The sequence below is a fragment of the Cynocephalus volans genome, chromosome 8 (assembly GCF_027409185.1).
Source record: "Cynocephalus volans isolate mCynVol1 chromosome 8, mCynVol1.pri, whole genome shotgun sequence".
Classification (NCBI taxonomy): domain Eukaryota; kingdom Metazoa; phylum Chordata; class Mammalia; order Dermoptera; family Cynocephalidae; genus Cynocephalus; species Cynocephalus volans.
The window spans coordinates 37,492,525-37,510,759 of NC_084467.1; the positions used below are offsets into that span (position 1 = coordinate 37,492,525).

The 18,235-nt window shown below is 36.8% G+C and overlaps 1 protein-coding gene across 4 annotated transcripts in view; it reads left to right on the forward strand.

Moving 5' to 3' along the window:
- Positions 1-18,235, forward strand: part of MAST2 (microtubule associated serine/threonine kinase 2) — a 218,887-nt gene that overhangs the window by 14,653 nt on the left and 185,999 nt on the right. For all 4 annotated transcript variants that reach the window (XM_063105590.1, XM_063105591.1, XM_063105592.1 and 1 more), the window contains exons 2-3: positions 9,597-9,744; positions 12,715-12,857. In XM_063105590.1, the coding sequence (XP_062961660.1) occupies positions 9,597-9,744; positions 12,715-12,857 (291 nt within the window). The remainder of the gene's footprint in view (positions 1-9,596; positions 9,745-12,714; positions 12,858-18,235) is intronic.

Sequence of the window (18,235 nt, forward strand, 5' to 3'; positions counted from 1 at the left end):
GCTTTTCTTTGATTGGACCACTTTCACTCCTTGGTAGCCATGGCTTTGATTGTGCTTTGTCTTCAGAATTGTGCTGGTAAAGCCATGTGTCATCTCCTGTTAAAATACTTTGAAGAAATGCTTCAGGATCTTGATTCCCACTCTTAAAAAATTCCCGTTGAAAGCTCTGCTCTTCTCTGCAGCTGATCTGGGCACAAAAATTTTGGCACTCATCAAGCAGAAAGTTTGCTCAACTTTAATTTTCTGGTCAGAATTATGTAAGCTGAGCCAATAGTGAAGGCTATGGCATTTACGATTGCTTCTGCTGTTAAATTGTTGGTCCTCATCAATTAGGGCACAAACAAGATTGACTTTTTCCTCACAAGTTTATGTGGATGATCTGCCGCTGAGGGTTTCATCTTCCAAATCATCTTTCTCCTTCTTAAAATGAGTTATGTTTGTAAACTGTTAATTTCTTTGGGGCATTGTCCTCACACTTTTTGTAAAGCATCAGTGATTTCACCAATCTTCCACCCAAGCTTCACCATAAATTTGATGTCCTTGCTTCAGTTTTAGCAGAATTCATGTTGCCTCTTTTCAAACTGATGTCTTATCCTTCTTCCTGTCTCAAACTAGATCCCATTCATACATGTTGTAACAAGTATGAGTTTATTTTGGTCCAAAAAATGTTTGCAATCCAGGCATAGTGTTTTCATAATACTCGTTTTTCATGAACTTTTTGAAGACCCCTTCTACTATACTCTCTTCCTTTTAATTTACATTTATTCTTCTCTTTTTTTTGGCAGCTGGCCCGTGTGGGGATCCATACCCTTGACTTTGGTGTTAAAACACTGTGCTCTAACCAACCGAGCTAACCAGCCAGCCCTTATTTACATTTATTCTTAATTCTACAATTAACTATACATTTAATGCTAATTACCATGTTGATGTGTCTCTGGTTATTTTGGTTGTCTGAATCTTGTTCTCTATTAGATTCCTTAGGAAGGGCCTGTAGAAACAATATTCCCTGAGTTACTACATATTGATAATAATATAGCTGTGCCTTTTACCTTGAAGGTCAGTTTTCCTTTGCTAACGTTGTTTTTCTTTGAGTACCTTAGATATGTAACCCTCTTTTCTTCTGGCATAAAGAATTGCTGTTAAAGTCTGATGATAATGTGAATTTCTCTTGTAGGTCACATGTTCTTTTTTCTAAATGCTCAAACGATTTTTTTTCAAAGTTCAGTAATTTTACTTAAATACATCCTGATGTTGGTCATTTTGAATCTGTATTCTCATGTACTCAGTGTATTCTTTTAGTATGTAGTTTGATAATTTCTTTAAATTTCAGGAAAGTTATTGAATTATATTTTTAGGATTTGTTCTGTTGCCTTGCTTTGATTTTCTTCTGCAGGGACTCTTAGCTGTATGTTTGATCTTCTTTGCCTTTTTTCAACATATCGTTTTCTCTCAAATATTTTTCTTTCTTCTAAAAAAAAAGTCATCCTTTACTTTTTTTTTTTTGGTGGCTGGCTGGTAAGGAGATCTGAACCCCCAGTATATCTACATCTTTGAAAGCATTATCTTTTGTGTTTATTCTCTCTTGATTCCTTCAAGTTTTGTCTTTATTTCTTAACTGATTTTTAAATTCTATTTCTATTTATTTTTTTTGGCACCTGGTTGATATGGGGATCCGAAACCATGATCTTGGTGTTATAAGGCTGTGCTGTAACTAGCTAAACTAACCATCCACCCCTATTTCTAATTTTTGTTGAATGCTCTCACCTCATTTGTGAGCTTTTAAAATTCTGATTCGTGTTTTGTATTATGAATGTCTTTTTTTCCTTTTTTAATAAATGTCTTTTAACATATTTTAAGATGGTATATTACAGAAGGAAAGCTTAATGTGTTTATCTATGTTTTTGTTATTGTGTTCTTTCTGTTTTCCTAAGGCTTCTTTTTGTATTGTTTCACTTCTGTTCACTTTTGTTTAGAAAACGTCCATTAGCCATTCTTTTAGGATAAATATGCTGTCAACAAATTCTCTTAGCTATCCTTCATCCCAAAGGATATTTTCACTGGGTATTGCTTCTGGGTTGATAGTTCAGCACTTGAAAGTTATTGTATCTGGGCTGGCCAGTTAGTTCAGTTGGTTAGAGTGTGGTGCTAATAACAGTAAGGTCCATGGTTTGATTTCCTGTACTGGCTAGCCAACAACAACAACAACAAACAAACAAATAAATAAAAGTAATTAAGTAAGAAAATAAATAAATAAATAAAAGTATTGTGTGCCTTCTATCTGGTCACTGTGGTTTCTGATGAAAAATTTGTTATTCAGGTAGTTTTTTCCCCAGGAGGTAGAGTGTCATTTTTCTCTGGTTGCTTTGATGCTTTTTCTTTGTTTAAAATTGTTCAGAATTTTAATTATGATGTGTCATCTTATACTTCTTTGGGTTTATTCCATTTGGGGATAATTCAGCTTCTTGAATCTGTAGATTTATATCTCTTGACACATTTGGAAAGTTTTCAGCCATTTTTTATTCTTGTACTTTTTCAGCCTTGTTCTCTTTGTTGTTTTCTTTTGGAACTCTGATGACATGGATATTATCTTTTGTTATAGTCCCACAGGTCCTTGAGTATTTGTTCATTCAGCCTGTTTTTTCTCTGTTCATATTGGGCAATTTCCATTTTTTTGTCTTCCAGTTCACTGTTTCTTTCCTCTGTCTCCATTCTGCTAGTCAGCATCTCCACTGAATTTTTAATTTTGGTTATTGTATCTTTCAGTTCTAAAATTTCTACTTGGTTCTTTTTTTTTTTAACATGTTTTATTTCTTTGCTGAGGTTTCTTCCCCCTCCCATTTGTTTTAAGGATATTTGTAATTGCCTGTTGAAATATTTTTATCTTGCATGTCTTTATACCCTTTCTGTCTATCACTTCCTCTTTTACTGATGTCTTTTGTGTTTTGTTGGTTCTTTTGTAGTGAGCCATTTTAATTTTTTTATTATTTCCTTTGTGTATGCTTTTTAGATATTTTCTTTTTGTTGCCATGGGGGTTACATGTAGCATCCTAAATTTATAACAATGTTGCTTGAATAGGTTTCAACTTAACTCCAGTAGCAATCAAAAACTCTATTCCTGTTCAGCTCTGTTCCCTCCATTCCAAGCATGTTTTTGTGACAAATTATGTCTTCATACATTGTGTGCCCAATCACATAGATTTATAATTCTTTTTTTCTTGTGGCTGTCTGGTGCAGGGATCCGAACCCTTGACCTTGGTGTTATGATACCATGTTACAACCAACTGAACTCAGTTGCCAGCCTGGATTTATTTTTCATGCTTTTGTCTTTTAAATAATGTAGGGAAAAAAAAGTAGAGTTACAAACCAAAAATACAATAATACTGGCATTTGTATTTGCCCATGTAGTTACCTTTATTGGAGATCTTTATTTTTTTATATTGCTTCAATTTTCTGTTTAGTGACCTTTCATTTTAACCTGAAGAATGCCTTTTAGCATTTCTTGTGGGGCAGGTGAAGTGGTAACAGATTCCCTCAGCTTTTGTTTATCTGGGAATGTCTTAATTTCTCCCTCATTTTTGAAGGGCAGTTTTACTGGATATAGAATTCTAAGTTGACAGTTTTTTCTTTCAGCACTTTAAATATGTCACCCTACTCTTCTCTGGACTCCGTGGTTTTGATGAGAAATCGGCTGTTAGTCTGTTTGAGGATACCCTGTACTTGACAAGTTGCTCCTCTCTTGCTCCTTTGAATATACTCTCTTTGCCCTTAGCTTTGGCTGTTTGATTATCACAGGTCTTGGTATGAATCTCTTTGAGTTTAACCTCATTGAAGGTCATTGAGCTTCTTGGACATGTAGATTCATGTCTTTCATAAATTTGGGAAATTTTTGTCTGTTTTTTCCTCAGATGTTCTTACTGTCCTTTTCTCTATCTCATCTTATTTTGGATCTCATAATTTATATATATATATTTTGTTTTGTTTGTTTGTTTGTTTGTTTGTTTTGGCAGCTGGCCAGTACAGGGATTAAACTCTGGACCTTGGTGTTATCAGCACTATGCTCTAACAACTGAGGTAACCAGCCAGCCCCTTTGTACATTGTTTACTTGAAGGTATTCTAAAGGTTCCTTAGGCTCTATTCACTTTTCTTCATTCTTTTTTCTTTCTGCTCCTCAGAAGGTATAATTTCTTTTTTTTTAAAAGATGACTGGTAAGGGGATCTTAACCCTTGACTTGGTGTTGTTAGCACCATGCTCTCCCAAGTGAGCTAACTGGCCATCCCTATATCGGGATCTGAACCCTTGGCCTTGGTGTCATCAGCACCACACTCACCCGAGTGAGCCATGGGCCAGCCCTGGCTTTCTAAATTATCCAGTATGCAGAAGTGTTTTTGATGCCTTAATTTCCCAAAGATGCTCGCTCCTTTTTCTCCAGACCTTAGGTGTTATATATCATATCTCAGTTGTAATTTTTTGTCCCAGGTGGCTGCAGGTGTTTGGATCATCTTTCAGTGTTTTTGAGCAATGCCTACTGTTTTTCCACAGGTTCTGAGTTAGGTGAAATGGGAGGAACACCTTGCGTCAGACCTTCAGGTCGCCTCCAGACAAGTTAGAGCAGACCTACATAATAATTTGTGAATAAGGTCTGCTCTGTCCCTTCCAGAACCAGGGACCAGGGTCTCACACTGGGATCACAGGCTGCCGTCTTCCATACTGCTGCCACACCAAGGTGTGTGAGGCAAGGGCAAATAAAAATGCCACAAGGCTTTCCTACTGTTTTTAACTTGACTCCTTCTTGATTCAACATTCTCTTGGTTGTTGTACACCTTTGACTGTTTTCAGAGTTCTGATAAAGTAGGTTCTTACAGTTTCTTCATGTTTCTGTGGGAGATGGAAGTTCGGAGCTGTGTACTCCACCATTTTGCTGAGGTTATCTCATTTGATTTTCATTTGTGCTTCCTTAATGATGAATGAGTTTGGAGATGGTTGAATATGTTCATTTGCCGTATTTGCCTCTTTGAAGTATCTATTCAATCTTTTGTTCATGTTTTTTATTGGCTTGCGTGTTTTTTTATTATTGGGTTGTGAGAGATCTTTATATATACTGATGCCAGTCCTTTATCAGGTGTATTTTGCAAATATTTCTTCCTCATCTTTGATTTGTTTTCATTTTGACAGTATCTTTTGAAGAGTAGAAGTGTTTAAATTTGATGAAGTCCAGTTTATAAATTTGCTTTTTAAATTGTGTTTTATGTCTCCCTAACTCAAGTTACAAAAATTTTCTCTTGTAATTTCTTCCAGAAGTTTTATACTTTTATTTGTGGTCTATTTAGTGTTGATTTTTGAATGTGTTGTGCTATGCTTGAGGTATGGTTTGAGGTTCATTTATTTTGTATATGGATGTCAGGCAAAGGCTTTTTGATATTGATTAAGATAATGGACTTTGGGCTGAGCCCGTGGCGCACTTGGGAGAGTGCGGCGCTCGGAGTGCAGCGACGCTCCTGCCGCAGGTTCGGATCCTATATAGAAATGGCCAGTGCACTCACTGGCTGAGTGCCGGTCACGAAAAAGACCAAAAAAAAAAAGAGAATGGACTTTAATAACTGTAGCTGGATTTGACTCTTGGCAGAGTGGGTTGGAAAGAATCTGCCACAGGGTATAGAATTCTCTTCACCTACTGGATTGCCAGGCATATGGGATAAGACAACTCCTAATGACAATTACCTGGGTTTTTCACCTGGATAAACAAGTTTTTAGTGTGTACACTCCTGTTTTCAGCTGTGTAGCCTTTGCCTACTTGGAATCCTATCCTTAATAGCATAGTACATTATAAGCACAATGCTAGCCTTGTGGGTAAAGTTAGTCTGAGATTTGTTTTGGTATTGTGGAGGAGGGAGATGCTTTTGAACCAACAGAGGGAGGATTACTCAGGGCAATAAGGAAAATAGCCACAATTCAATAATCTAAATAAAAAGAGAAAGCAATAAGTTCTTAGTTAGTGGGAACATGTAGAGATTGTGTAGTCTAGTGATTTTCAGCTTTTTTTTTGAAATTTACATGGCATATGTTAGATATATTATATACAGGTTATGTGTAATACCTAGTATGCTAGCTGTAACTCCCCCTTTTCAAAATCTTACTTAAGAATGTTGCAATACAAGTGAATTGACTTTATTGCAGTGTTTTCCAATCTACTGTTTTAGTGTATTTCGGTTGCTATACCCAAATACATTATAATGCCATAAACTGGGTAGGTTATAAACAACAGAAATTTATTTCTCACAGTTCTGGAGGCTGGGGAGTCCAAGATCGAGGTGTTGGCAAATTAGCTGTCTGGTGAGGGCCACTTTCTGATTCTTAGATGGTACCTTCTCACTGTGTCCTCACATGGTGGAAGGGGTGAGGGGTCTTTTCTGGCCTTTTTTATAAGAGTACTAATCCCATTCTTTTTTTAAATAATTTTTTAATTTTTATTTTTTACTAGTCCCATTCTTGAGGGCTCCACACCCCATGACCTAATCACCTCCCAAAGTCCCCACCTTCTAATACCATCACTTTGGGGGTGAAGTTTTTAACACATGAATTTTTGGAGGGAGCATAAACATTCAGACTATAGCACCTGCTTTCATTTAATTTAGAAAATAAACCAGTTGCGAACTTGAAAGCATTTATCAATTTCAAATAATTTGTGATATAGTTCACACAGTTGATCTACATGTTTGTGTATTGGTGGCATTCTGTGAAAAGTTGTTGATATAGTTTGGTGGTCTTCAAAATTTAGTGTGCTTCAGAATCACCTGGAGGGCTTGTTAAAACACAGATTGCTGGTCCCCACCCCTGGAATTTCTGATTTAGTAGATAGATGGGGAGGCGGGCAGGGGGGCAGGGCTCTGTGTATTTGCCTTTCTAACAAGCTCACAGGCTGCTGCTGGTCTAGGGATCACACTGCTTTAGGGAGTGATTCTTAGAACCTACTTTTCTTTCTGTTATTTTCTTCTAGTAGTTCTAATTATGTCCTCTGAAGAAGTTTACTCTCTTATAACATAGGAGATAACCCTCACACAATTGAAGAGAGAGCTATTCATGTCTTTTTTGTTTTTCTTTCTCTCAGGCTAAACATTTAGTTCCCCAATGGGTTTTGGAAAACTACTGTAATTTGCAATTATGCTAATATTTACTATTGCCATAGCAGTGTTTCATTTGTAGACCTGTTTCTCCTTCTGTTTTTCCTGGCTGTTAAGCATACCACCCAAGCCAGAAACCTGGAAGTCATCCTAGTCCTTCTTCTCCTTAACTCGCTATTTAGCTTAAGAATCATTTGATTGCAGAAATGATATAAACTAATTTTATCTAATTTAAGCAGAAAGGAAGGGCTGTAAGGGTACAGTGGTATCGCATTGAACCCCAAAATCTGGAGTTTGGTTGGACCTCATAAGGGACTAGAAATGGGAACAATAAAACTCCAAGAAGTAAGTTAGTGTGGAAGTTAATAAGGATGTACTTCTCATGCCCCTTTTCTTTCTCTTTAGGGTTATATGTGGTTCTTTCTTATTTGCTTCATTCTCCTATCCCGTCCTTTAATGACTTCTTAAGTAAATTCTGTAATGCTCTGCTATTTAAAAAAGTTTAGTCTAGTTGAGCAAAAGAAACAGACAGAGGAGTTCATACTGAGTGATTCCATTTATATAATGTTTTGCACTTTATATGTTTATACTATTAGAAGCTTGGATAGTGTTTACCCTTGAGGGTAGCTCAAGGGTAGTGACTAGAAGGGAGCACAAGGAGACTTTCTGGGGTACTGATTATGTCTTTTTATTTTTTTTAAATCTCGATGCTGGTTATATGGGTATGTTCAGTTTGTGAAAATTCATTGAGTTATATGCTGAGGTATGTGTACTTTTCTGAAACAGGCAATATACTTCAGCTTAAAAGTTAAATTTCGTATCTAATTTAATTTGTATTTTTTTTCCCTTTGCCAGGTTTTGACAGGAGAGACTTGGAATAAGGAGAGGCATAATCCTCTTTCATTTTTCCTCTCCTCCATTTTCTGGCTTCTCTTTGGTGTGTTGTGGTAGGGAATAAGGAGATTGAAAAAGATATGTGTTTCTCTTAATTGGTGTTCGTCTCGTCCTCTCTTGGTTGTTCCTTCTCTAGCTGAGATTGTTCATCTGTACAGTGCAGCAGGCATCCAAATGCTGGTGCTCTCATGTAGCTCATCTGTTTTACGTCTTTTTGGAATGGGATCTTTCCCTCTCCACATTGCCTTCATGCAGGATATCCACTCTAGCTTGATGTCTTCCAAGGCCTCTTCATGTCCCTCCACCCAGAGCTTCTTGCTGTGGGTGTTACCTCTGTGAGCAGTCAGCCTTCTTCAGTGGGTTACCAGCATTAGTGCTCAAACCCTGCTTCTTTCCATGGTTTCTCATTGATCCATAGGTACTGTTTCATCCTTGACATACCAAACGGTGAAAAAATAGGCTGCTTCCTTGTTGCCTTCTTTTTTTGCATTAACTGCTGTTTCCAATTCCCTTTTGGCACTGTGCTTACTCCTGCTGCAGTTGCCTCTACACGTCAATTGCTTTGATGATTCAGTGCCTCAATAACCCCCTTTATCCTTTTTTCTTCATTTACCTCCAAATTTAAAAATCTTTTTTCCTTCTCTCTCCAGTTACTTTTCTTCATCAATTTCACTCTACTTTTTATGCTGGGCATTTGTAAATCATGCTCTGGATAGTTACCACCAACCAATATTAGCACTTTCTCATGTTTGTGAACCCATCAATCAATATACGACCTTTGAGGGTATTTCTTTTTTTTTTAATCTTTTCTCAGAGAAGTGGCCATTTTTCCAAATTTTTTCCTCTGAGGCTTTTAGTTTGCTATCGTGCCAGTTACTTGAGTCTTGTTTTTCAAATGGCCGGTGGCATAGGAGTCAGTTTTTTCTCCTTATGCTTGTTATTTTTGTCTCTGGACTGTCCAGATCAGTGTGATGTGCTACTTATCTGTGTTTATTATAGCTTCCTTCATTGTAATATAAAAGATATGTCTCATTGGCCTTATTTTTTTTTTCAAAAGAGTTTTCCAGTAATAAATGTTAGAGATATTTTCTAACTTTGTATGACAAGTAAAAGAAGTTCTATTATTTAATGATTTTTTAAAAACTAAAATATGCTTTTCTTTACTGGATATAGGAAGAGTGTGAATAAAAGGTGAAAAGTAAATAAATAAACATAACTAGAAGTGTACTCATGATGAATAATATAAGGGTACTTCAAAAAGTTCATGGAAAAATAGAATTAAAAAAATATGAATCTTTCTATGAACTTTTTGAAGTACTTTCGTATATCCTATCAAAATGTCTGTGTCATCTTGTGAGCCTCCTCCCTATTTTTCCTTTGGCCTTTTATAATCAATGTCCCGTATCTTTCATAGCACACCCAGCTTTTACTAAGAAATATGTTTCTGGCTTTAGCTGTTGAGTGGGAAATATAAGATGTTGGCACTTTTTAACTGTAATGAATGTTGTAAATGTTTAGTATAAATTACATAAACTTCAGAAAAGACATTAAAGGCTCATGTTTTACTCTTTTCTCTTTGAAGGATGTGGTAACTGGACTTAGTCCCCTGCTCTTCAGAAAGCTCAGTAATCCTGACATATTTTCATCCACTGGAAAAACTAAACTCCAACGACAACTTAGTCAGGATGACTGTAAGTTACGGAGAGGAAGCCTGGCTGGTTCTCTGTCAGGTAAATATCTGATTTTGTTTTTTTAAGAAGAGTGGGACTTTGTTGTCAATACTTAAGGGCATACCAATGGAGTGGGCATCTTGACAGCTGCTTCTTTGGTTGTAGTCTTGTATAGAACACTTATAGTAAGGCTGTCTTCCTCTCCTTACTGCTTCCTCATGGAATCTCTGATTGCTCTCCTCCTGAATCTGATAGATATTTTTTGGTTGACCACTATTACTGGTTACTCCCTTTCAATCTGATTTTTGCTCTCTGCTCACTTGTGTAGACTTCACATTCTTTGCTACTTTTGATTTTCTTTTTTTCTCCATTTCCCAAACCTAAAGCCCATACTCCTCCCCCCTCTTCCCCCTTCAAAGAAAAGGCATTTTAAAAATCCAAGGGGATGGGCCTGGCCAGTTAGCTTAGTTGGTTGGAGTGCAGCCTTAGAACCCTAAGGTCACAGGTTTGGGTCCCCGTACGGGCCAGCCACCAAAAGAAAAAGAAAAAAGAAAAAAATGCAGAGGAAAAATTATACAAAGAAGTCATGGTTCAAATAGGAAGCAATTAAAATGTGGCATTATTTTTTTAAGGGAATCCATTTGACCTTAGCCAAAAATATTAGATTAGTAGAGAAGAACACGTAATTCCACCATATTACTTTGCCCAATAGTAAACAATTTTCAATTTCTTTTTCTTTCTGTCCCTTTTGGGGCTATTCCCTTGGCTTTATCGTCTCACTCTTCTATTGAAATTTGCCAGTCATGTATTTAATCATATAGAGCTCTTTCTTGTTTGCTTTTATATAGCATTCTGGTTTTCTTTTAGGGATGTGATTATCTTTTAATTGTCCATGAGTAAATGGATTTTTGAATTAAAATTTAAAAACGTTTCCTTTTATTTTCTGGATCAGTTTTTTCTTTTGAGCACCTAACAACCAGAATCCAGTATTCTGCTCTAAAATGCTAAATCCCTTCTACCCTGTGAGATAATCGTGTGGCTACTGGGTGGTACATTTTGGAAATGTGGTTGTGTTTGATTTTTCTGTCTGTAGAATTTTCAGTTAATCTGATTTATGCCTTCTTAGGTATTTTTCATTTCTGAGTACTCAGCTTACTTAAAATTTTTCAGGGCAGACTGGTACCTACTTAACTGCATCCTCTTCTGTGCCTATTGTGACTTATGCGTTTCTTTGCCCAGTTCCATTGGTTGTGATTCACTTATCTGCTTTAGATTTTCTCAAATTTTTTTCACTCTGTCTTTGTCCGTGTCTGTCTGTCTGTCTCTCTCATTATGATCTTTGTTTATTTATTTATTTTACTTCTTTGTAGTCATTTTTTACATAGTTTCCTGGAGGACAAAAGATAAAAGCATGTGCTTAGCCTGCCATCTTTAACTGGACATGTTTTATGCAATAGCCTCTTGAATTATTGTAAGAATAATAATTAGAATTTTTAAGAGGTTTTCTTTTTTTCTGTGCTGTTTATGAAATGGCTGGTTGTTGTATTCGTTCACATTGTTTTTTGTTGTTTACTTTTCTCAAATTCTTGGACATCCTTGTTATGTTTCAAGCCCTTAATGGTATAGATCCAAATGAGTTTCTTCTGTAATTGTGTAAAACTTTTTCCCTAGCAGGCTCTTATTTTGAAGAGAGATATGATACTAGCCTTTGTATGTGTGGATAGGATAAGTTAACAAGTTAGCTTTGTTTTAGAATTTATAGGTGAGGAGTAGGCAGGTCATCTGGAGAACTGCACAATGTTTTCAGAATGAAGGAAAGAAGGCATTCAGGCAGCCTCTACTCTGGGCTTATATAAGTTTTGAGTAGAGAACCATCATCATTATTATTTTTTTTTGTGGCGGGTTTTATGGGCTTCTGAGTAAAGAGTACATTTGAGAAAAGACTTGAAAGATAACTAGATTTTAAAAATATATTACATTTTTCTGAGAAAAAGGTAAAATAGGCTAGTTATAAAAAATTTGAGTACAAAAATATTCATCATGTCAAAGGGAAGTCCTTCTTAATCTTTCTTCTGCAACTTAGTTTTCTTCTAGTTCAGCTTTCATAAATTGTTCTCCAAGTGAGTTATATTTTGTTTGCAGCAAAACCAACTGTCACTCCCAAACTCTTTCCCTCACATCTTTACTATAGTGGATATTTTAATGACTAAGATTTTGCCAGGCACAAGAAGGGTATTCAAGTGATTTGCATGATCAGGATGAAGCCAGGTGAAAGTGCAGGGCATAATATTGAAGTTGAGTGAGTGAATGGCTGTAGAAAGAGTGGAAGATGAAGCCAGAAAGATAATTTGGATTTATGGAAGGTCTTTTTAGTATGCTGTTAAGTTTAGTTCTTTAAACAGTGGGCAGCCGTCAGAAATCTTTAAGAAAGGGAACAATAGTACCACATTTATTTTGGTTAGATCACTGGCAGCAGTGTGAAGAATGATGTGAAGAAAGGGGAGAAATGGGACTTGCATGTCAGTTAGAAAGTCATTGCAGTTCTGGACGCTCAGTCTTTCTAAGTGACTCTTATAGTCTTTCAGTGAGATTAAGGCACTCAGTACTGGACTGAGCACATGGAGTCTGATGAGAGCAGTATAGATTCAGTGTTTGTCTTATGGAAACCTGAGGGCCAGACTTGTCAAGGAGCACTTGTCAGCACCACTCATGTTGCATGTAGTCTGTGAGAAACTAAGTAGGCTGGAAGGGATTGGAAAATTCCTAGACTGCTAGGTTGGGTGTTGGGGGAGGCTGGCATGGTGGCAAATATTACAGAGAACTTAAAATTGTCAATTCATTTCACAATTCCACTTTCAATTCTCACCACCACCAAGACAGTTGGAATTTTTAAAAGACTATAGATTCTAAAATGGATACAGAGGAACTTTGTATTGATATGATTTTATCCACTTGATGTCATTATATTTGTATTTTTTATTCATTTATCAATAAATAATTACATGTATATTTTTCAAACCTTGTTTGAAGGTAAGCAGCTGCTCCCTTTGTCCAGCAGTGTACATAGCAGTGTGGGACAGGTGACTTGGCAGTCTTCAGGAGAAGCATCAAACCTGGTTAGAATGAGAAACCAGTCCCTTGGACAGTCTGCACCTTCTCTTACTGCTGGCTTGGTAAGTGTTAGTAAAGGTGGTGGCTTGCTATATGAACAAATTTTTGATCATCATTTGTCATTGCCACATTTATTATCTTCCTTTTTTAGGCTTTGGATAATTTAATTTCCCACAGTGAAATGTAGAACAAGAATGGAATTTTAATGGAATGTATTCTTATTGCTCTTTTATGCTGTCACTATCACTGGTACTGATTATGTAGTGAGGATTAAGAAAAAGATTCAATATGGTTGTAACTTGAATGAATAAATTTTCTGGAAAGAACTTTCTTTTTATAGAAGGGATTCTAAAACTTGTGAAGTTGTGTTGCTTCTGTGTATAGCTCTGTGGTATATGTATTTAGTACATGTGGATAGGGAACATGTTTGGCACACAATGGGCACTTAAGTATATATCAGATGAAAGAACAAGCCTTTTCTTTGTCTAGGCTTTGTATGATAGGCAGGGCTTTATAAAGGTTGAGCTGTGCAGTCTGGGCAGGTTTTCTGCCTATTATTGCATATTGTACCCATTTACCTGCAGTGGCCCTGTCTTTGTTCCTAAGGTACTTTCTGCTGATTTCACACTCTTCCTTCTATCCTTAGGGCCAGGCACACTAGTAATTTGCAGGGTGCAGTAACAAACGTGTTCCCCTTAAAATATAATCTTATCTACACTTTGGGGTTATAAGCCTTTTGGGTCAACATATATGGAGTAGAAAGCTTTGTCCATTTGTTCATTCTGAGAAATGGGGATAGGAGGAGGAAATTTTCATGCAGCAGGCGGGAAGCTAATTTTTGGATCAGAGGATTTTGTGATATCACCTGAAGTTTGTGACTCTTAGGCCACAGAGAGACTCAGGATCACTTGTGGAACTTCTCACCTTCACAACTTTTTATTTTGAAAATTTCAAACCTCAGAAAAATTGAAAGACGGTACAATCAGCACCTGTATAAGCTTTACCTAGATTGACCATTTTGTAAACGTTTTGCCATATTTGTTTTATCTGCATGTGTATTTTTTCCTTAAATCATTTCAAAGAAAGTTACAGACATTATGACACCTTGTCCTTAAGTATTTCTCCTAAGATCAAAGACAGTCTCCTAAATAACTACAATATGTTATCAGATCCAAGTTTAACGTCAATTTAATAAGAGCATCTAATATAAAGACCATATTCAGATTTCCCTACTAAAGCTCCAACTCTCTCCCCTTTAACCGCTAGAAGTTAAAAAAATTGCATATGCGTGTATCCTTACAGAGATTTTGATCCAGAGATCTAGGGGTAGTCTCAGGCTTCTATTTTCTTTAAAATGTTGAACCTGATTCTAACACGCATCCCTTTGAGAACTGCTGCCACCAACGTAAAGCTAAATGTTTCATTTTAAGGTGGTATGTTGCAGAAGGGACTACAGGACTGAGGTTGCTGGAGTCCTAGGCTGAGTGAAGTACTCCTGAATTGTGTTTTTTTTTTTTCCTTTTTAACAGCTTATTGAGATATAACTCACATATGATAAAATGGACTCATTTAAAGTGTACAATTCAGTGGTTTTTAGTGTATTTCACAAATATTTGCACCATCACTGTAGTCAATTTTAGAACATTTTTGTCACTTGAGAAAGAAAACTTGTACTTTTATCTGGCTCCTCCTCATCCTCCCAGCCACATACTCCCAGGCAACCACTGATCTTCTTTCTGCATACTTTTGTGACTGGCTTCTTTCACTTAGCATAATGTTTTCAAGGTTCATCCATGTTGCAGCTTGTATTCCTTTTTATTGCTGAGTAACATACCATTATATGGATATATCACATTTTGTTAATTTGTTCTACGGACATTTGGGTTGTTTCTGCTTTTTGGCTGTTATGAATAATGCTGCTATGAACATTCGTGTACAAATTTTTGTGTGGACATATGATTTCATTTCTTTTGGGTATATATGTAGGATTGGAATTGCTAGGTCATATGGTCACTCTGTGTTTAAGTGTTTGAGGAACTTTGATTTCTCTACATCTCTGCCAATGCTTGTTGTTGTCTCTCTTTTTAATTTTAGCTACTCTGGTGGATGTGAACTGGTATCTTGTGGCTTTGATGTGCATTTCCCTAATGACTAAAAAGGTCGAGCATCTATTCATGTGCTTGTTGGACATTTGTATATCTTCTTTGTAGAAATGTCTATTCAGATCCATTGCCTATTTTGATAATGGAATATTTGTCTTTATTATGAATTCATAAAAGAATTGCTTCTTTAGACCCATATTCAATTACAGTCATGCACTGCATAATGATGTTTGTGTCAACAACGAACCACATTTATGATGGTGGTCCCCTTCATATTACAATACCACATTTTTTTTGTGGGAAGCTGGCTGGTATGAGGATCCGAACCCATGATCTTGGTGTTACCAGCACCAAGCTCTCCGTAGTGAACTAACTGGCCAGCCCTATAATACTGTATTTTTACTGTAACTTTTCTATGTTTAGATATGTTTAGATACCCAAACACTTACCATTGTGTTACAGTTTCCTACAGTATTCCGTATAGTAACATGCCATACAGGTTTGTAACCTAGTAGCAATGGGGCCATACTATAAAGCCTAGGTATGTATGTAGTAGTCTATACCATCTAGGTTAGTGTAAATATACTTTAACAACCCATTTCTCAGAATGTATCCCCATTGTTAAGTGATGCACGACTCCCAGGGATCTGCCCTTTGTTTTTTCCTCTTGTTTTTCTTTCTTGAGCTGTTTACTTACCTACTGTAACTTCAGGCTATTTCATCCCTTTCCATTCTGCTCCCCAAAGATTTCCAGTTGGATATTTGATGTTTGGTGGCACATTTGCTAGTTAGTATTAAGTACCTTTTCCTGCTTTGACTACCTCATACTTGACTAAACCTTGCTGTCACCTCCTTCTGGCTGTGACATTTCTGAAAAATCTGAACTAGCATGTATTCTCTTTGGAGTTATGGCTGGATTTAGTACACAGACCCAACCTCCAGAGAACTTTGGGGTCATCAGGATTTATGTAAAACAACAATTTTATTTATTTATTTATTTATTTATTTATTTATTTTTCGTGACCGGCACTCAGACAGTGAGTGCACCGGCCATCCCTATATGGGATCCGAACCCGCGGCGGGAGCGTTGCTGCGCTCCCAGCGCTGCACTCTCCCGAGTGCGCCACGGGCTCGGCCCTAAAACAACAATTTTAAAATAAAACATTTAAAGAATGTTCTGTTGATGATGATTTTTTATTATTTTATTATTTTTTTATATGTTTTAAAAGATGACCTGTAAGGGGATCTCAGCCCTTGGCTTGGTGTTGTCAGCACCACGCTCAGCCAGTGAGCCAACTGGCCATCCCTATATAGGATCCGAACCCGTGGCCTTGGTGTTATCAGCACCGCACTCCTGAGTGAGCCACAGGCCGGCCCCTGTTGATTATGATTTAAAAGGTAACTAAAAGAGGACAAGAATTGTGCTGGCTATAATTATTGGGGAGGTAACTTGCCAGAGTCTGGAGAATGGAGAGGCAAAAATCTTAAAGTAGCAAATATTTTCATTTTGAGCCCATCTAAATGATATATTTATGAATAGATTTTTGGACTTCTCCGTCATTTCCTAGTATCTATTGAGAAGCTTTCTCTGAGGGCCTCTTTTCTCCATATATGTAGAAACCATGATTCTAATTAGTGGTTTACAGGGCATGTTATAAAGGGATCATATAACCATATTATTATATGTTCCTAGGGATCGAGAAAAACTTAGATGGCATCTTGTCCAAGATTAGTTGTTACTCTTATTTTTTAATTTTTTTTTTTTTGTCGTTTTTTCGTGACCGGCACTCAGCCAGTGAGTGCACCGGTCAGTCCTATATAGGATCCGAACCCGCGGTGGGAGCGTCGCCCCGCTGCCAGCGCAGCACTCTACCAAGTGCGCCACGGGCTCGGCCCAGTTACTCTTATTTTTTTAAAAAACTGTATAAAGTTAAAGGGGCTGGCCAGTTAGCTCAGTTGGTTAGAGCACGGTGCTATAACACCAAGGTCAAGTGTTCAGATCCCTGTGCTGGCCAGCTCCCCGCCCCCGCCAAATTATACTCAGTTAAAATCTAGTGTTAAAAGTGGCATAGGAGAAAGACCTCTGGATTTGGTCAGAAGATCAAGATCTATGTGATACTGGCTATTTGAATTTGAGTAAAGACTAAACTTATTTGATCTAATATTTTCTCATCAGTAAAATGAGATTAGTTCCTGCTTTGCTTTATCATGAGTATGTTAACTAGTATCTGCAGCTTTGATCTTTGCCTTGTGTATTTCTGACATAAACTCACTTGTATATATCACCATGTCTAAGACTTACCCCCATCTGTCTGCTCTGCCTTTCCATACCCCCAAACCAATTCTTCCTTGGTCATCCCATTAAATTGTTGTTTTATTAAATAGTGCCACCACCCACCTAGAAGCTTAAAGCCAGATGCCTGTGTGTCCTTTTTGACTCTTCCTTCACCCTAACTTTCCTCCCCATCCAGTCACCCAGTGAGCCCTAGCTCCCAACATCTAGTAGTCTACTTTTTGTCACCATAAACATTGCCCAGTCTAACTAAGCCACATTTGCAATCTCTTACTTAGATCACTGAAGTGGTCTCATGATTGTTAACACTATTTTTAGTCTTCTTCCTTTTCAGGCCATTCTCCACACTAAAGTCTGTTCTTTTAAAAACACAGATCTGATTATGTCTATTCTTACTTCTTTTAGTTTTATCTTTCTGTTTTTTCATTTGATTAATATTTATCTAGCACCAGTGTTTAGCCATTCATTTGCTTAAAGTTTTCCCATAGCTTCCTATAGCAATTATTATAAAGTAAATAATTAATAATTATTGAATGAATACATTTTTGTTGAGATTAGCAAATGGGGAATGAGGAAGAGGGACCATAAATGGAAAGATTTTTGAGACAGGGATGACAAGTGGAAAGCTTAGGCTTTGATGCCTTTTCTATGAGACCGGAATCTTGGATTCCAGCAAGTTATACTGAGGTTGGTTTAACAGGTGAACTTTACTCAATATTGACTGAATATTGGGTTTGTTGTAAATCCCAAGAATCTTTTAATTGGTAGGGTTTAACAAATTTTTCAAGTATACTTTTAGAATTCTTGTTTTACTTTGTTGGCAGACATTGCCTTTACAGGAATGATCATTTGCAAAGAGTGAGTCTTTCTATCATAATATTCCTCGTCTACATGTAGCATTGTATCTGGTACATAGTAATGTATGAGATTACTTATTAAAAGAGTAAAGAAGTTTTTGTGTAAATATTTGCTAAATGTTACAGCTGGTTGGTTTAATACTTGTTTGAAGTATAATGTCTGCAAAAGATTGATTTAATGTGTCAGT